The following is a 20011-nucleotide window of genomic DNA, read 5'->3' as shown; positions in this document are numbered from 1 at the left end:
TTTTCTAAAGACTATATATATATTCAGACTTTCCTATCAGTACCTATTTTCTATTATTCTTTCTTCCAGTGGTATTATTATTATTCTTGTAATAAACACCATGCGGCTTTTAACTTTCTATGCTTTGTCTTAATGTCTATAGAGTGATTGAAATAATAAGTTTGATTTCTTTGAGCACCTTGTGCAGCCAGAGATTTGCCATTACCTCTGTGCTGTGAGGTTTATTAAGGCTGACAGTGAGGGTTCCACTCAATAGTAGTGAACAGGATGTAAAGAAGGTATTCTTGGCTGATAAATGGCCTATAGTCATGAGTGCTTAGCCTTTGTACGTTTAAATGTATTCTTGTAGACCAAAAGTAATATTTTGGTCTGAGATATCATTAAAACATCATATGTTGTTTGTGCCGATAAGTAAGTAAGTCTCTTGAAGTGCTGAGAGAGTGACAGGCTGTGTTATTTCTAAAGCACTTGTGTGGTTTAAAGTGCTAAAAGTTAATCAGCGTGTGTGTGTCATTCATGGGGCATGTAGTGGTGAGGGTCTGTGTGTATGCGTATAGCTATGTATGTGTGTGTTCATCTTAAAGAGCAACAGTAGACCAACCCGATAATGAACTTGGCGGAGTGGTGGCTCTGAGGCTAGGGATCTGCACTGGCAATCACAAGGTTGCGGGTTCAAATCCCGTAAATGCCAATAGGGACTCTGCTCATTTGGGCCCTTGAGCAAAGCCCTTAATCTGCAATTGCTGAGTGCTTTGAGTAGTGAGAAAAGCGCTATATAAATGCAAAGAATTATTATTGTTATTATTATTAAGTGCACTTACCCTTGAAGGAAACAGGTAAAGGGTAAGTAGAGGGAAATACTACGATAATACACCAACCCTCGTGAAGTTCATCAGAGACCTCTGCACAGTGAGCACACATGTTACAGTTTGGTGCGTCATTACAGAATTTGAGGAGGGGGGGAGCAACAGTCACCATCAATTCAGAACTTTACACTGAAATGCAACAGCTCATACGGCGTGGAGATCCATGCAAGTTTTGCAGGAGATGTTTCAATGGAAGCTGATCACCCTGTGTGACGGTGTCGGGTGGCCTTCACATTTGCCTGATTTCGCTCTGTGAGATTTTTTCTTGTGGGGCTCTCTCACGTCGAAGATATACACACAACGACCTCAAAACCTTGAAGCCCTCAAAGACACTATTCACCATGAAATGGCCGAACGAGTCATACGAGTGTTCAGAAATCGTCTCGAAAAGTGTATTGCTAATGATGGCCACCACCTTGAAGACATCAGTTTTAAAACACAGTTCTATTTTGTATTCCCTTTCTTGTGTCGTAATAAAATTTATTTGATCGTGTAGTGTTTTTGTACAATAAAACGTTTGAAATGTGGTACTTCTTTTTGTCTCACCCTTTCTCATCTGCAGTATTCTTCATTCATCATTTCTTGTGTAGTTTTTCACATCACCAAGATTCAGGAGCTCTTTCTGGATTTCTTTGCCCCAGTTAATAGCATCTCTTCCACTTTTTTCTGTATATTTTCTTTAGCTGCTTTATTCTTTTTAATGGGGGAGTTTCTATGGATGCTGTTATGGGTTGAACTGCTCTTTTTTGGTCCTTTTCACACTGTAACAGTAGTTTTCAGTTGACATGTAAAGCTCTCATATAATGAAGCCCATCACATGAAGGTACATCTCTCGACTTGAGTAGTATGGAGTTACATTTCACACTTTCCTCCAGTTCTTCATTCTTCATCCTTCAGTCTACTCCGTCAGGATACTCTTGGCGAGAGCTTCTCAGCACTGGCTTGGTATGTGTACTTTCTGGACAGCAGTGCCTTTGAGTCATGGAAGCAATTTTTTTTGCAGTATTGTTGTTCTCTTAGATTTGCTGTCAAGGCCTGGCAAAGCACTTGCATGGTCTCTCTAAAAAGCCATTACTTTTTGAAGTTGGTATTTAGTGATGATAAGAGGGTAGGGCGTCTAGCTGTTTTGGAATTTTTTTTTGGTTGTGTGAATTCTTGTGTGTTGCTTAAGATCACTTTTGTTGCGGAACTGTTTGCCACATTCAGAACAACGATATGGTTTCTCTCCAGTGTGAGAGCTTATGTGGTACTGAAGATTGCTATTGTTTGTGAATCGTTTATCACATTCAGAACAATAATATAGATTATCTCCAGTGTGAATTCTTTTGTGGTACAGAAGGCCAGTGTTGGTGGTGAATCCTTTTCCACATTCAGAACAACAATATGGTACCTGTCCAGTGTGAATTTTTGTGTGGCACTGAAGGCTGTTGTGAGTAGTGAATCCTTTGCCACAGTCAGAACACCAATATGGCTTCTCTCCACTGTGAGTTCTTCTGTGGGACCAAAGGCCACCACTGGTAGTGAACCGTTTGCCACATTCGGAACAACAATATCGTTTCTCTCCAGTGTGAATTCTAGAATGGTCCCGAAGACCATGTTTGGTGGTGAATTGTTTGCCACATTCAGAACAACAATATGGCTTCTCTTTAGTGTGAGTTCTTGTGTGGTTGTAAAGATTCCTCCTCCCAGAGAATTGCTTACCACATTCAGAGCAGTGATATGGTTTCTCTCCAGTGTGAACTCTTGTGTGGCACTGAAAGTTAGTGCTGTTGGTGAATTGTTTGCCACATTCGCCACAACAATATGGCTTCTCCCCAGTGTGAGTTCTTCTGTGGACAGAAAGATTGCCACTCCTGGAAAATCGTTTACCACATTCAGAACAACAATACGGTTTATCTCCAGTGTGAAGGTGTGTGTGGGTCTTAACACTGTGCTGTTGTGAAAATGGTTTGCCACTGCTATTTGGATCATTATGGCAATCATCTCTGCTTTCAGATTTTTGTGTTAATTGCTTCCTCACCCCTTGGCACATATACAAAGCTGTCGAATTTGTATTATGCACCAGTTCTTCAGTGTTAATGGAATTAGTTTGCAAATAGTCCTGCATCCAATTCTCTGATCCAGATGTTGATTGTTTCACATTTTCATTCTGTTCTTTGGGTTGTTGTGTGCAATGATGACAAGTCCGAGTTAGTAAAGATGAAGAGAGGCTGCAGATCTCTTGCAAATCTGAAGAAAGATGCCAACAAGCAATTTTAATATGATAGTTTTACAAACATATGAAAGAGGAAATCACCTAGTATAAAGTAACTTGTTTGTGGTCAGATAAACCAACTGTATTAGAACTTCACATTGTGTCAAAAAGGGATGATTGTAAATGAAAACCATTCTTCTACTCAACAAAAAACATTAGGCGATAAATGATTACATTTTTAAGCAACTCTACAACACTGTAGCATCTTCTCCCCAACGATGTCTTTGGGGATAAACTGAAAACACATAGACAGGCCCCCCTATATGGACTAAACACGGGGTTTTAAATACCCTCTGGGTGCAACCTTTGACCCTTAACACTTAGTAATGGGAATGTATGATGTATAATTGCATCTCAGCTGAGAATAGGCTTCCTCGGAGAAAACAATTCTTAACAAGAAGTTAACAGCAAATGATATACAAGCGGGGATGGGATCCAAAAATCCCTGGAATTGCTCAACAGCTCAGGAGTATGGTGTAATTATTAATGATGCCACTAGCTATTGCATACCTACAGTCTTGATAACCAGTCTGCCAAGTGGTGTCATGCTGATTTGAGTGAGTATTTCTGGAATTTACTATACAACCACACAGGTGACTTTGGGGATTTTTTCTGTACAATGAAAAAAAACAACATCAAGTCATATTGAACATCAAGGCAACACTGATCATGTTTTTCAGCATTAACAGACTTGATAATAAAGAGATTGAGTAAACAGACTGTTAATCATCAACACTACACTAAACTGTTTGGAGCAGCAGAGCATGAAAAACTGCATTCTGCACTAGGACTGTGCCCCTGCACACAGCACATTTTCAGGGGTTTTCTCTGAAAACTGTGTGGTTGCTGCTTCACACCTCCTGCATATGTCAAATCTTGCTACCTGCAACTTTTTGTTGTTCCCAAAATTAAAACTGAGACTGAAAGGCCGGGTCAGAACCGGTCAAAAGTTTGGGATACTCCATACGTTTTCATATTTTGGACAGAAATAGGTACCTTTTTAATTAAGATACCATTAAATTGACTTAAAATATAGCCAAGGCTTGAAATGACAGCTATTTTAATTTATTATTTACATATGGCTACAACACAACACATTCAGCAGCCTCTAATTTGACCCTAAATTATGAATTCCATATAATCACAAACACATACTATTTATAGTACCCATTTGCCAAATTTCTTGGATATTAAAATACATGCCAGAAACCTTAGAATCAGGACTCTCCAACAAGCACCTTCTCAAAGAACATAACATTTTCAAATTTGGTTGGATTAAACAAAAACATTCCACGTCACATTACTCAGTTACAGCTGTGTTGTCAGTGATAAGAGCCGTTCCACTCACAAGCATTTCGCCAGGTGGTGATGCTGCAGAGAATGCCTACTGTGACTGTGAGCAAATCTCACACTGGAGTATAATTTGTCTTGGAGTATGTCTGTCATTTTGGAAGACGGCATGGCATGCAAGATGGACACATAGGAGGTGCTTCATATTCTTATTGGCTGGACTGCAGCACAGACGCCAATGGCCTGCCTTTTCTGTCTCCATCTGAACCCCTCAAAATAGCCTGCTAGCAAAAAGAGAGAAGTGCTAAGATGTTATGAACAACAAACCAGGAGATGGCTGATGGCCCCATCCCTACTGCAGATTTAACACAGAAGGACCTTTGGACTTTCTACCAACACATTTTTCTTGAAAGGTCCAAATAACAATAATAATAATAATAATTCATTACATTTATATAGCGCTTTTCTCAGTACTCAAAGCGCTATCCACACAGGGAGGAACCCGGGAAGCGAACCCACAATCTTCCACAGTCTCCCTTACTGCAAAGCAGCAGCACTACCACTGTGCCACCTGTGAGGACAATAAAAATGTTATCTATATACTTGCTTTTCTGAGTGGAGTAGCTGGACTATTGTGCAATCCTAATATTCTCAATGCCTTGGTGAACATATTTTAGGGTTCAAAAGGATTTATCACAAGTGACTTAGTGATTTTGTTTTCTGTTTATAATGTGTGTTTTTAGAGCAAACTGAGTATAAAGTTGATGAGATTTATACAAATGTCAGAGCATGACACAAACACAAAATGTGCGCGGCTTACCTTCAGACCCCAGCGGTTTAATGACTACTGGTCCCTCTGCACGATCCTCCTCCTTAACGCACAGGCTCTCCTGTTTAATGCTAACTGATACCCAATCACAGTCCTCTTCCTTCTTAATATTTGCTGTCCTTTTCTCCATGGTATTCATGTCCGCCTGACATGTCTCCTCTGTCACACTCATTTCTGTGTTACAGTAAATGGCAGGTTCTTCCTCTGCAAAGAGAAAAATAAACGACATCAGAAGAGCACCAAAACAGATACGCATTTTAATTTCACCTTTTAGTGTTTTCTGTCACAAATTTGGCCAAGTCCCTCTGTAACAATTTAGCGGATTATCCATCATCTCCCCTTCCTAGTTTGGTATCACATGCAAACTTACTCAGCTTACTGATTATATGGTTGTCCAGATTGTTTATGTATATCAGGGTGGACAACACTGGTCGTGGAAGGCTGAAGTGGCTGCTGGTTTTTGTTCCAACCCAATTGCATAATTAGAAGCCAATCCTTGCCAGTCTCAGACCCTATTTAATGTTATGGCTTGTTAGTCTGCAGTGTTAGGCTCTTGTAACACAGATTTATTTTCCTTTCCACAGAAATCATCCAAATGATTTGAAGTCTAAAGCGGATAATTTTCAGTCTGTCACATTTTTCTCTTAATTAAACCAAATAATGCATGATAAATCCACACCCATGTAAATGGAAACAAGTTAGTAGAAGAACTGCTGGCTTCTTTGTCCTTTGCATCTTATTGCTAATAAGGAGACATTAAACAGCTGCAATCGCTGTTTTTAAGACTGAAGTAAGCCTTTAAGGTGGGTAACTTAAACAAACAAGACCACTAAAATGAAACACCAAAATGTCACTTGAGCAATAAGTGCTTCATCAGCAGTAACTGAAAATTCAATAAGAAACTGGGTTGGAATAAAAAGCGGCAGTCACTGTGGCCCTCCAGGACCAAACACTGCCCACCCTTGGTGTATATCAGAAAGAGCAGTGGCCCCCGCACTGACCCCTGTTGGACTCCACTTTTAACATCACCTAATTCTGACAGAGTTCCTCTCACCTTTACCCTTTGCTTCTTGTCTTTGTGCCAATTGTGTACCTACCTACAGAGCATGCCTTGAATTCCCACCTCTTTTAGTATAATTACTAACCTTTCATGTGGTACCTTAAAAAAGCCTCCTAAAAATCAAAATAAACATCATCATATGCACCTCTCTGGACAAATGCTGCTTGATGTTTTATTGATTTTTTTTTAAATCACCTACTAGCTTGCAATCACTTGCTTTCTGTCTTCACTATCCTCCTTAAGCACTCTTTGATAAATGTCACAAGGTCCCAGAAGTTTGTTACATTGCAGTCATTTCATTTTAGTTGCACGATTCCCAAATGACTCAGTACTTCCTTAGAAGTCCCTGTTACTGCAGGAGGTCATTGCCTTCTTCACACATGTAAACATCAGAAAGACACAAGTTTAGAGCATTCGCTATTGCATTGTCTGCATATTCTAGTTCACCCTAATAAACGTCAGTCTTCTAAATATTTCTAAAATATTCAAAGAATCTCTTACTTATCTTTCATCTTTTTTTCAATATTTCTCTCCAGCTGCCTTTAACCCTTCCTCTCACATGCCCAACATTAGTCTTGCATGGCCTATTTGTTTATTCCACTTTGTTATTTCCTTTATATTTATCCACATTAGAGTTTTCTTAAAATTTCTTACTGACGTTAATTTTGGTTCAGTCAGCTTTTCACCCCGAATTCTATCCCAGATATTACAGAAAACTAAATCTAAAAAGGAATGCTGAGAAACAGTCACTAACTGCATCTAAAAAAATTCCGTTCTTGTGCTCTACTAATTGTAAGGTTAGCCCTGTTAAAGGATAAATTGAGCGGTTCTTCCAAGTCAAAGTGATTTCTTCACAATCATGATACATAATAATTTGCCACAATAAATAGTGTGTGAAGCAAATTCTCTCCATTCCATTTAAAAATGTTTTCCGTTGCGTCCGCATTATTCAGTCTTGACCACTCCCCTCTACACCGCTTGTCCAATCATTACTCCTACTGTGCACATGCTCTCTCCATATCACCCCATGACACTCTCAGTGCTAACTCATCCTATTCAAGAACATCGAGTTCAGATCGTGACAGAAGAAGAGCAGCAAGAGCTGAAAATGAACGAATGATAATGTTCTCAAGAACAAAGAGAACCATCCAATAAACAAGAGAAAAGTATCTAGAACGATATGCAAACAGAAATGCAAAAAAAGCAACGTTTACAGAATGTAACTAATGCATAATACAGTAATCCCTCGCTGTATCGCGCTTCGCCTTTCGCGGTTTCACTCTATCGCGGATTTTATATGTAAGCATATTTAAATATATATCGCAGATTTTTTGCTGGTTTGCGGATTTCTGCAGACAATAGGTCTTTTAATTTCTGGTACATGCTTCCTCAGTTGGTTTGCCCAGTTGATTTCATACAAGGGACGCTATTGGCAGATGGCTGAGAAGCTACCCAGCTTACTTTTCTCTCTCTCTCTCTTGCGCTGACTTTCTCTGATCCTGACGTAGGGGGATTGAGCAGGGGGGCTGTTCGCACACCTAGACGATAGGGACGCTCGTCTAAAAAATGCTGAAAGATTATCTTCACGTTGCTACCTTCTGTGCAGCTGCTTCGTGAAGCGACATGCTGCACGGTGCTTCGCATACTTAAAAGCACGAAGGGCACGTATTGATTTTCGGCTGTTTGTTTTTCTCTGTGTCTCTCTATCTCTCTCTCTGCTCCTGACGGAGGGGGTGTGAGCTGCCGCCTTCAACAGCTTTGTGCCGCGGTGCTTCGCATACTTAAAAGCCAAACAGCCCTATTGATTTGTTTGCTTTTCTCTCTCTCTCTGACAGTCTCTGCTCCTGATGCGCACTCCTTTGAAGAGGAAGATATGTTTGCATTCTTTTAATTGTGAGACGGAACTGTCATCTCTGTCTTGTCATGGAGCACAGTTTAAACTTTTAAAAAAGAGTCAAATGTTTGTTTGCAGTGTTTGAATAATGTTCCTGTCTCTCTACAACCTCCTGTGTTTCTGCGCAAATCTGTGACCCAAGCATGACAATATAAAAATAACCATATAAACATATGGTTTCTACTTCGCGGATTTTCTTATTTCGCGGGTGGCTCTGGAACGCAACCCCCGCGACGGAGGAGGGATTACTGTATTGTTTTGATGAGGATTTGATGAAATTTAATTTTTTTTTTTTTACTTTTTATCATGTTTTACTTTTTCACTTCTATAAACTCTTTTATTTGTTTTATTATTATTCATTGGTATTTAAAATAGACAGCTGTAGTTATATATTAAAGTAACTGATTTTGTATCTATAATAACTAAGGACCAAAGCTTCTTCCTCCCGTGCCCTGTATACTCTTCCATCTCTTTAAATACAATCGCTTTCTCTAATGGAGGAGTGTCCTGACACCCTTTGAGCCCCCATGGGTTTGCGGGCAAAGCAAGCAGGGGGCAGAGCTCCCTACCATTCATTACAAATAAATAACTAGCCAGATTATTTATTTATTTATTTTAAATATAATGGAGCTAATGGGTACCAAGGGCTCAAAGTTTAAAAAAACTCATCAAGTAAGTCCACCTTGAAGTTCCAAGACTTTCAGTCCTTTAATTACCAAAATATTAAAGTCTCCATGACTAGGACATTCCCCTCTAAACTTGCCTTTTTCAGGTTATTAAACAGCGGTATATTGATACTTTTTCTACATTAGTGGGTTTCTAACACACTGCTACTAGGAGGCCTTGATCGTTGATGCTGTCTAGTTGAATCCAATCTTCCTCACTAAGCTCATCATCTAACTGAAGAAGACTTGCACTCATATTCTGTTATCACACACGTGTGTTTGGGAGTCAGCCAAAGGGACCAGAAAACGGCAATTCATCGCCAGGGCAGGGGGCTGCAGGTTGCACTAAATGTCTCTTCTCTCCACAGACCAGACACAAGAAATTCTGCCTGGATCTGATTATGGTCTGACGACGTCACTTCCTGTCCCGGCCTACCGAGGACATCACTTCCCTTGAACCACCTTAAAAACCCGCCATCCTCCAGACTCGATCAGTTCTGTTTTGGACTCTAACCTTGTACACAATGTACGCAACTTAAGCCTTTTGCAGCCAGGGAAACTACACTGGTGGCTGCCCCAAACCTTCATTGTGTGTCCGGCTATTTATTTCACACTGTTTAACATAAATCAATGAGTCACATTTTACTGCCATAGCCAAGCAGAGGAGTAGAAAAGAAAAACAAAAAACAAAGCTGGTAATTTTGTGAAGGTTTAACTTCAGTCATCATGCAAGTCTGGACTATGACAGAACTGATGAGCTTGCATTCATCACAATGACCTGAACCCTGAGTCCAGAGCAGACAGGCAGTTCTGTAGTGTGGCACAGCGGCTTAATTACCTCAAGAGTGTTTTCCAAATAATTAACCTGCACACCAGTTCATTTCAGGGACTATCTTTTGATTAAAAAATGCATTTTGGGTGGGATTGACCAGGACTACGTATTTCCGTGGAGTGTATATACAGTTTTGCGCCTTCACAATACGCATTGAACAAACAAATCTTTACCTCATGTGGTTTGTCTGCGGATTGTGGAGGTGGGAATTGACAACTTGATGATCTCAATTACTCCGTGTACAGAAATAGATCCTGTAGCTGATAAGTATGATAAAAGGCAAAACAGCAAATACACAACACAAAAAAACAACAGCAGGACTTGGAATTGCAGCTTTCAAATTTAAACAACATCTCTCAAAGTGAGTTTTAGAAATCTGAATGTGGCACTCTGCTAAGGCCTCGGTTTTCAGACTGTGGTACGCGTACCACTGGTGGTACTTCAAGTCATGCCAAGTGGTACTCGTGTGGTCCTTTATTTTCCACGAATCAATGTTGCTAGAATGCCAATATGTTGCATATAATCATATATAGTATAAGTATACTACTGTAAATGCGTGGAAGACTCCAAGCCGGCTTTTATTAGCGCAGGCACCCATTTCCTTAATTAGTTTAATATCACTTTAACGTCATAATTATAGTCATTATAGTGACTTTTTCTTTAAAACAACACGGGCGTAAATTAACGATTCATTGACAGTGCTACTTCAGTTTACTGGTCCTCGCGGAGTGGTACTTGTTCAAAAAAGTTTGAAAACCATGATGCTAAGGGGTTTTTACACAATTTACTGTAAGTATTTTATTAAATTAACACGTTACTTGTGTGGTTGTTTGTCTACTACACAAATAATCAAAAAGATGCAATATGAGATATAAAACAAGGAATTAGACAAACACTTGAGTGTGGTGGTCTACCCAAGCACACCGGTATTGATATTAAACAAAAGACTCAACTTTAAGCATTAAAATCATAAAAAAAAGGGTGAATGGATTAGGAATGGCAGACAAAATTGTTTGCTACATCATCAAAAAGAAAGAAGGTACTGCTGAGCACTTGAATACCAAGCGGCCCTTTTCAACTGTTGGCCAAATCAAAAACACAATCCAGGATGGCCACCAAGAAAAGACCGCACAACCATAAATTCAGAGGGATCACCACAATGCATCCATCACTGGTAGACCTTAAGAACAGAAATGCCAGGTTACACTTTACTAAGAACATAATAAATTTAACAAACAAGAGGACACCATTCAGTCCACGTGTTGCTCTTTTGTTTAGCTGGCTGTCACAATTTCTCATTCAGATCCTTCTTAAAGGTTGTTCAGGTTTCTGCTTTGGCTCCATGTCTCATCCACGTCTCAGCAGTTTGTTCCACATTTCACAACTCCCTACAGAGCAGACAGCTTAGCCATTAGCTAAACAAATGGCCTTAGTGGACTGAATGGACTCATCTGGGTTGTCAGATTTCTTATGCTCATATATAAAGAGGGGCTTTCTTGCTTCCCCTTAATATCCTCTTGGGTTGCTCCGATCTTTTTTTAAGGCTGATACCAATAACGGATTTCATGTTACTTGATAGTCCGACTCCAATTTTTTTTTGCCTTTATCCTTTAAAAAACTTTTTAAACGAAGTTCCTGTTTAACCAGACTAGTCCTATATTTAAAATGTATTTCTATAATTACACTACAGACCACAGGTGTCAGCTGTTGATAATTTTTTATTATCAACTAGGGGGCATCGCTCGATAACCCCCCTGCCTGCGCTACGCGCCAGCAACTTCACATCTCTGGCACTCGCGTATGTGGATTTCACTTTCACCAAACAACAAAACTTTTATTTCTTGCGGATACACCTCTTCATTGGGAAGAAACACTACTTTTCCCTGATGGCAACACGAATTAGATGATCTACAAGTCTCCGACTTAAAGTTTAAAGCCAAACAATATCTCCATACTTCTGTCATATTACTATTGTCCATATATTCAATCTCTTTTCACTTTTAAATTTTCGTCAATATCGCATTGCATTTTGATTTCGTGTTTGGAATTACATCGTGAAAACACACTGCCCGTGAGTGAATCTCGTTTCTTTCTCTCTACACGAACTGTGTCTGACAATAGCATTCACACAAATGAGAAATGATAGAATCGTGGGTGTGGATGTAAATGTTTTAGATGTGGGCGGGACTTTTCCAAACCTCTTTGCATAAACTCTTGTCTCGCAGGACATGAAATTTTCTCTTGCGGAATTTCACTTTCACCAAACAAGAAATCTTTAAATTCTCACGGATACGCCTCTTCATTGGGAAAAAAACTCTACTTTTCCCTGATGGCAACACGAATTAGACAATCTACAAGTCTCCGACTTAAAGTTTAAATCTGAACAATATATTTGATCTCTTTTCGCTGTTCCGTTATTTCACAGAGTAATAATTTCCATTTGTTTGCGCCAATGCAATCTTTACTCTCATTTTTTTTGAAACTTCAAATTTTCATACTTCCATTTTCTCTAACCTGCTCTGCATGTGTATCGCGCCAACATTTTTGAATTCTTTACGACGTTCTACTTTGTCATCTACTCTTTGTCTTTTATTTCTGTGGTTAAATCTCTTGGCACAAAGTCTCGTCTCGCGGGACATGAAAGTGTCTCTCTGAGAAAGTTGCGTCTCGTCTCTCTTCTCAAGATTTTTTTATTATAATAGAGGGAAATGAAATTCTGCAGGCATATTGTTCAGTGACCATAAAAATACTAAAATTAACTATATAAAATACAAACAAAATATGTACAAAAATATTTATCCATAATACATGTGGCACAGACGAAAATGCTTCTCAAAATTACAGGCTGTCATATTGTTTACATTTTTTGTAATGTACTTATCTGAAACAAGGCTCATTAAAAACAGTAGTTCTGAGGTGGACAGAGATATTTTATCTGCTCAGATCAGACAGAATGCATCAAAACCCGCTGGATGGCGCTTTACACTGCAGCAGGACGAGAACCCCAAGCACCTGCTAAAGCAGCCAAAGCCACTGGATGGGCCAAGTCAATCACCTGACCTAAACCTAACCTAATCGCTGGAGACTTTAACCATGTGACGCTGGACAAAACATTACCTGCCTTCTCCCAGTATATGGACTGTAACACCCGGGGAAATAAGACTATTGATTTACTGTATGCAAACATTAAAGACGCATACAGCGCCACCCCGCTGCCTGCGCTTGGGAAAGCAGATCATAACCTGGTTCTGCTTCAGCCTCACTATAAACCAAAAGTGAGAGTCCTACCTGTAACCACACGATCATTCAGGAAGTGGACCCCGGAGGCTGAGAATACTCTGAGAGACTGGAACTACAGACTGGGATATCCTGCAGGGATCTCATAGTGAGAACATTGAAGAGGTTTTTGACTGCACTACCGACTACATCAACTTCTGTATGGACATTGTAGTTCCAGTAAGAACTGTACGCTGCTATGCTAACAACAAGCCATGGATTACAAGTGACATCAAGGGCCTTTTGAACCAGAAGACAAGGGCTTTTAAAGACGGTGATCAGCATGAGCTCAAGCGCGTGCAGAAGGAACTCCGAGTCCAGCTCAGGGTGGCGAAGGAGCAGTACAGGAGAAAGCTGGAGCAGAAGTTGCAGAATAACAGCATGAAGGAAGTGTGGGATGGGATGAAGATCATCACTGGCTGCAGCTCGAAGCAGGGTACCACCATCGAGAGAGATGTGAAGAGAGCAAACCAAATGAACAACTTCTTTAACAGGTTTGACCACCCTAACCCACTCTCACTCTCACCTCGGAGTACTGCACCCTCCACACATCCTTCTGCTGATACCAGCATAGGAGAGACATCCCCACCCACAATTACAACAGCGCAGGTAAGCAGAGAGCTGAGGAGACTTCGTGCAGGCAAAGCAGCGGGTCCAGATGGAGTATCGCCACGACTGCTGAAGATCTGTGCATCGCAGCTGGGGGGTCCTCTACAGCGCATCTTCAACCTGAGCCTGGAACAGGGGAGAGTCCCGAGGCTTTGGAAAACATCTTGCATCACCCCAGTCCCAAAGGTATCACGTCCTAGTGAGCTGAATGACTTTCGGCCTGTTGCTCTGACATCACATGTGATGAAGACCATGGAGAGGCTGCTGTTTCACCACCTGAGGCCACAGGTCCATCACACCCTCGACCCTCTGCAGTTTGCATATCAGGAGAAGGTGGGAGCGGAGGATGCCATCATCTACATGCTACATCAATCCCTCTCTCACTTGGACAGAGGCTGTGGTGCTGTAAGAATTATGTTTCTGGACTTCTCTAGCGCCTTCAACACAATCCAACTTCTGCTCCTTAGGGACAAGCTGACAGAGATGGGAGTAGAGTCATACCTGGTGGCATGGATCGTGGACTATCTTAAAGACAGACCTCAGTATGTGCATCTCGGGAACTGCATGTCTGACATTGTGGTCAGCAACACAGGAGCACCACAGGGGACTGTACTTTCTCCGGTCCTGTTCAGCCTATATACATCGGACTTCCAATACAACTCGGAGTCCTGCCATGTGCAAAAGTTCGCTGATGACACTGCTATCGTGGGCTGCATCAGGAGTGGGCAGGAGGAGGAGTATAGGGACCTAATCAATGACTTTGTTAAATGGTGCGACTCAAACCACCTACACCTGAACACCAGCAAAACCAAGGAGCTGGTGGTGGATTTTAGGAGGACCAGACCGCTCATGGACCCCGTGATCATCAGAGGTGACTGTGTGCAGATGGTGCAGGCCTATAAATACCTGGGAGTGCAGCTGGATGATAAATTAGACTGGACTGCCAATACTGATGCGCTGTGTAAGAAAGGACAGAGCCAGCTATGCTTCCTTAGAAGGCTGGCGTCCTTCAACATCTACAATAAGATGCTGCAGATGTTCTATCAGACAGTTGTGGTGAGCACCCTCTTCTACGCAGTGGTGTGCTGGGGAGGCAGCATAAAGAAGAAAGATGCCTCACGCCTAGACAAACTGGTGAGGAAGGCAGGCTCTATTGTTGGCATGGAGCTGGACAGTTTGACATCTGCGGCAGAGCGAAGGGCACTCAGCAGGCTCCTATCAATCCATATTACTAACCGAGAATGCTAAACTGGATGGACACAGGGACATCCGGCCATGGGCCGTAGCCGCAAAAAGACGTACTGCGCAGGCGCCCCAAGAAATGAGGCTCCGCGAGAGGCGGACGCGACCACAGAAAAAAGGAGTCAGCACAGAAAAAAGGAGTCAAACGCAGGCGACGCACAGCGCCGCACGAAACCCATTGCACACGAAACTAGCACACAAAAAAAAAAAAGGCCGCTCGCGCCCACCTGCAAGCCACCGCCCACCCCCCCCCCCCAACACGCACCGGACGTGACACACACAAAGAGGACGATTCAACAAGCCCCTGGCACACAAAAAAAAAGAACCCAAAACCACCCCACCCACCCTATAAGCAACGAACGGGACACACACAAAGAGGAGGATTCAACAAGCCCCTGGCACACAAAAAGGAAGAAGACGCTCGCGCACCACCAATCCCCCCCCTCCCCTTCCCGCTCAGACGCCGAAAAAGCACACGGCGCCGCACGAATCCCATTGCACACGAAACGGGACCCACACAAACAGGAGGATTTAACAAGCTCCTAACGCAACAAAAAAAAAAGAAGCCGTGACCGCCACGCCAGGCCCATTAGAGACGAGACATGGCACACGAAACGTTCACAACAACGACGAATCAGACCCACAAACACACTAACACCGTCCATATTAAACGTACGTCATCTCAACACCTTCACACTAGGCAGCATAGGTGGATCTCCTTACAATAAAGCACTATTAACCGTTCAACTGCAGAAAAGGCTCCATATTAACAGTGAGTGCGATCCTCCTTATTACTTATCCATATTTCGCATGCTGAGGAACAAACAAGTCATGAATACATGCTCACGGGTACAAAACGATTCGGCTCGGATAACGGGACCAAACACACGAACCCGCATGAAACAACAAAATACACGGCGGCGCATCTGCATTACATCCTACAATAGTTCATTTGATTTTGCAGCTACCGGAGTAAATATAGGGTCACCAAAAGGCAATGACCCATACTGCTTTCGCGTATGTGGACAAATATTACATCGCATTGGAACAGTGCACCCTGAAACAAATGAAGAACGCAAATATGTACAAATCACGTCGGCACCTACAAAGCGATTCTGAAACCGCGGAAGAAAAAATGTCTCGGCTCCAAAAACACATGTCACTCCTTATTCCAAATACCGGTCACCATCACAGAAACATCGGTATCCACTATGACAATTCACAGTAACAATGCACGTGACATCCGTCTTGCCACACTATTAATTATAGATGAATGTACAATGGCATCCAGTCACTTACTCAACACCATTGATAAACTTCTACAAACGTTGATGAATAATAATATTCCCTTTGGAGGAAAGGTACTTTTATTAGGAGTAGATTTTAGACAGTGCTTACCTATTGCTCCACATGCCATTCGCTCAGCTATTATTCAGTCCACCTTAAAATACGCGACGACGTCATATAAACAACGCGAGACCGAACTACAATACATATACAGGCGCGAGACCTGATTGGTGATAATACGAAGAAACGAACAGTCCGCATATTAACAGTGAGTTCGATCCTACTTATTACTTATCCATATTCCTCACGATAAAGATCAAACAAGTCATCAATTCACGATCACGGATACAAAACTAGACAGCTCGAGTAACGGGACCACAAACACGAACCCGCATCAAACAAAAAAATTCACCTCGGCGCGCTTCTAAAACCGCGGAACAAAAAATGTTACGCGAACAATTAGCTTGGCTTTCTAAAGATACACTTGGTACAAAACATGCGATTTCCAGATCCCGAATATAACAATTGGTTATTACAACTAGAACATTGTACACTCACCAATACAGATGGACTTCACCCAGATATTATTACAATTCCTCAACCCTTCATCTGCGACGACTTACTTACGGAGATATTTGGAACAGCGGTCTCATTAGACCAAATGCCCCTTTTAACACAACGCACTATATAATGAACATCTGAATTTCCCCTTAGAATATTTGAACACTATTAACCCAGCCAGATTAACACAACACAATCTTAGCCTTAAAAACGGAACAATAATCATGCTATTAAGAAACCTTAACACTAAACAGGGCACACGTTCAGTCGTCAACACCATGACACACAATGTTATTCAAGCAACAGTTCTTACAGGATCACATGCTAACAATACTGTTCTCATTCCTAGAATTGACCTTACGAGTTCTGACCTAGAATTACTTTTTACATTGAAACGCCGACAGTTCCCCATTAAACCTACATTTGCCATGACCATCAACAAATCACAAGGACAAACCATGGACAAGGTTGGCATCTACCTCTCTGAGCCCGTTTTTGGACATGGACAACTTTATATTGCCTTCTCACGTGTTCGACGTTCATCTGACGTTAAAGTTAAAGTTATAAATGCTCCATGCCAAGGAAGACTCATTCAAGGACAGGACACCATCTTTACTACTAATGTTGTGTTCAAAGAAATATTCCAATAAACCATTACTCTGTGCCAAACACTGTATTTTTGGCTTTCTATATGCATCATCCACACCTGCACACTATTCTATATCTAATTCATACATCTCACTCTTTGTCATGCCCCAACGCCAGGGGTTGGAGAGCGAAGCGAGCAGGGGGCAGAGCCACCTAGTTATGGAGAATCCACTGAACAGGATCATATCCAGACAGAGGAGCAGCTTCAGCGACAGACTGCTGTCACCGTCCTGCTCCACTGACAGACTGAGGAGATTGTTCCTCCATCACACTATGTGACTCTTCAATTCCACCCCTGGGGTAAACGTTAACATTTAACATTATACAAAGTTATTGTCTGTTTTTTTACCTGCATTATTATCAATCTTTAATTTAATATTATTTATTGTATCAGTATGCTGCTGCTGGAGAATGTGAATTTCCCATTGGGATTAATAAAGTATCTATCTGTCTGTCTATCTAAATCCAACTGTGCACGTGTTTCACTTGTTGAAGATGAGACAAAACGCAGAGATGGAAAAAGTACTAAAAAGTCCAATCAAGTAAAAGCATTGTTACTTAGACAAAAAAATCACTTAAGTAAAAGTATGTGATGTGGAAACCACTCAAGCAAAAGTAAAAAAAGATTCACTCTAAAAAAAAATGTAAAGTAAAATTTAGGTACTTTAGAAAAAAAAAAACTACATTAGTGAATGCCCTCAGATACAGTATATGTGCTGTGATTTAGAAGCACAAGCAAAATATATATAACAACACAAAAGATTTTATTTTTAAAAAGTGAAAAGTCATTAATGAGACATATACACTTAACACCTAGAAAATGTGTACTCGATATTGAAAAAATATATTAACTGTAATTACTCTGTACACACTGCACAAAAGTATGTAATCAGAATCATCATAAACAACCACTTGATACAGCAAAGACTTGGGTGGAGAGAAAAGAAAAGCCGGCAGTTTCACAAATAATGTTCTGCAGTAGGAGACACAAGAAATTAAAGTGGTTTTGATAGCCAAATAATTAAAGGCATTTTAATCCCGTTGCTATTAATCCTTGGGATTAATAAAGTATCTATCTATCTATTAGACACGTAGAATCTGCATTGACAAGCTCATTTTAAAAACTTTGACTTTGAAATACATCAAAGAATTTGTTACGTTGCGCTGTCACTGTCCCCAAAGTATTTGTGACGTTACGCTGTCACTGTCCCCAAGCACTACGCGCAACACCTGCCCCTGAAGCCGATAGCAGTGCGATACCTCGTTTAACTTGTTAAACGTCGCGTTTACATAGTAACGTTTTGTACAGTAAAAGGCGTCTACTGAAATGAACAAGCGCACCTACCGTAAGAGGTCTTCGCGGGATGTCCGTGTCAGGCTGGCTCCAGTATTGCCAAGTAATTTAAACCCGGCGCCGGTGTCTCGCGCAGGCGCAGGGAGTTGAGATCCTCGTATGAAAAGCGCAGGGGAGTGTAAGTTCGTTTTTGTTTAGTTTATTTTTGATTTCGCCATTTTTATACTTCTCACTCTAAGCTGTTCGTATACTTCAAATAAAAATTGATTGTTGTTTGTTTTGAATTTGTTTTGTCGTTTTGATGGTGGTTTAGCGTTTTAACAGCAAATCAATTCCCCTTCTGGGATGTAATTAGTTTCGACCAAGTGCAGGTTAGTCTACTGGGGTAATGGCACGCTCTCTATAATGCTGCAGGTCTTCCACAAAAGCGCGTTCGGCGAGTAAGCCTTCCTTAAATCGAGATGCTGCCATTATTTAAGTTGTTTTCGGTTCCAGTAAGAAGGATCGAGACACGTCGCGCTTGACAACCGAGGCAACTAAACACCATATCTTATGGCTGCTCCGAAGCGGGCTAAAAGCGAAGCGTAGAGTGGCGCTGTGGAGGAGAGTTCATGAAATTCCCGTTCGAAGAGAAACAAATCCTCGGAGAAGTGTTCCGGTTTTGTTGCAGCCCACCTAATGTAGCGCAATTCTCGTTTACATGTTCATTACAAAATAGTTAAAACATAACTAAAAACTCTTCATTAAAATGAACAATAAAACAATGTTATTCGTTATTATCTTTTTTTAAATCAATGACAGGGCTTATTTTAGTATAGGTAATGTTTCTGCATTCTTAGTTACACTATGGTTTTTATTTTTTCTGTCCACACTGGCCACCTCACCTTATCATCGGACTGTCATTTATAAGCTTAAATAAATAAATAAGGACACTACTTCTCTTTAATCTTTTTGTGTAAGCGTGCAATATTTATATATCTTTTGTGTACTATTCACTGTTCTTCTTTCGGCTGCTCCTGTTAGTGGTCAACACCCATCACCTGCATGTCCTCTCTCACCACATCCATAAACCTTCTCTTAGGCCTTCCTCTTTTCATCTTACCTGGCAGCTCTATCCTTAGTACCCTTTACCCAATATACCGCTCATCTCTCCAAACCAACACAATCTCGCATCTCTGACTTTGTCTCCAAACCGTCCCACTTGAGCTGACCCTCTAATGTCCTCATTTCTAATCCTGTCCATCCTCGTCACACCCAATGCCAATCTTAACATCTTTAACTCTGCCACCTCCAGCTCTGTCTCCTGTACCACCGTCTCCTGCCCATATCACATAGCTGGTCTCACTACCATCCTTCTCTGTCACTCTTGCTGATACCTATCTGTCACAAATCACTCCTGACACT

At 41.2% G+C, this 20011-nt stretch overlaps 1 protein-coding gene across 2 annotated transcripts; it reads right to left on the bottom strand.

Moving 5' to 3' along the window:
- Positions 1-927: 927 nt before the first annotated feature.
- On the bottom strand, positions 928-19196 carry LOC114669431 (zinc finger protein 501-like). Of its 2 annotated transcripts, XM_028825651.2 has the most exons (3): positions 18659-19196; positions 5231-5443; positions 928-3095 (listed from the first exon to the last, which is right to left on the bottom strand). In XM_028825651.2, the coding sequence occupies exons 2-3, from the start codon at positions 5409-5411 to the stop codon at positions 1984-1986; spliced, it is 1293 nt and encodes a 430-aa protein (XP_028681484.2). In that variant the 5' UTR covers positions 5412-5443; positions 18659-19196; the 3' UTR covers positions 928-1983. The 2 variants fall into 2 exon arrangements, with proteins under 2 accessions (XP_028681484.2, XP_051779186.1); XM_051923226.1 differs by lacking the exon at positions 18659-19196 and having other exon boundaries at positions 5231-5514.
- Between the last annotated feature and the right edge of the window lie 815 nt (positions 19197-20011).

This window comes from Erpetoichthys calabaricus, chromosome 2 (assembly GCF_900747795.2).
Source record: "Erpetoichthys calabaricus chromosome 2, fErpCal1.3, whole genome shotgun sequence".
Classification (NCBI taxonomy): Eukaryota; Metazoa; Chordata; class Cladistia; order Polypteriformes; family Polypteridae; genus Erpetoichthys; species Erpetoichthys calabaricus.
This window is presented reverse-complemented; position numbering and strand designations above follow the sequence as displayed.

Bases quoted from the DNA above. Each gene is read 5' to 3' on its own strand.
- LOC114669431 (XM_051923226.1), bottom strand. From the start codon at position 5,495: ATGCGTATCTGTTTTGGTGCTCTTCTGATGTCGTTTATTTTTCTCTTT. The intron at 3,096-5,230 runs GTAAGCCGCGCA...ATCTTTCTTCAG, and splicing joins TAAACCGCTGGGGTCTGAAG to ATTTGCAAGAGATCTGCAGC.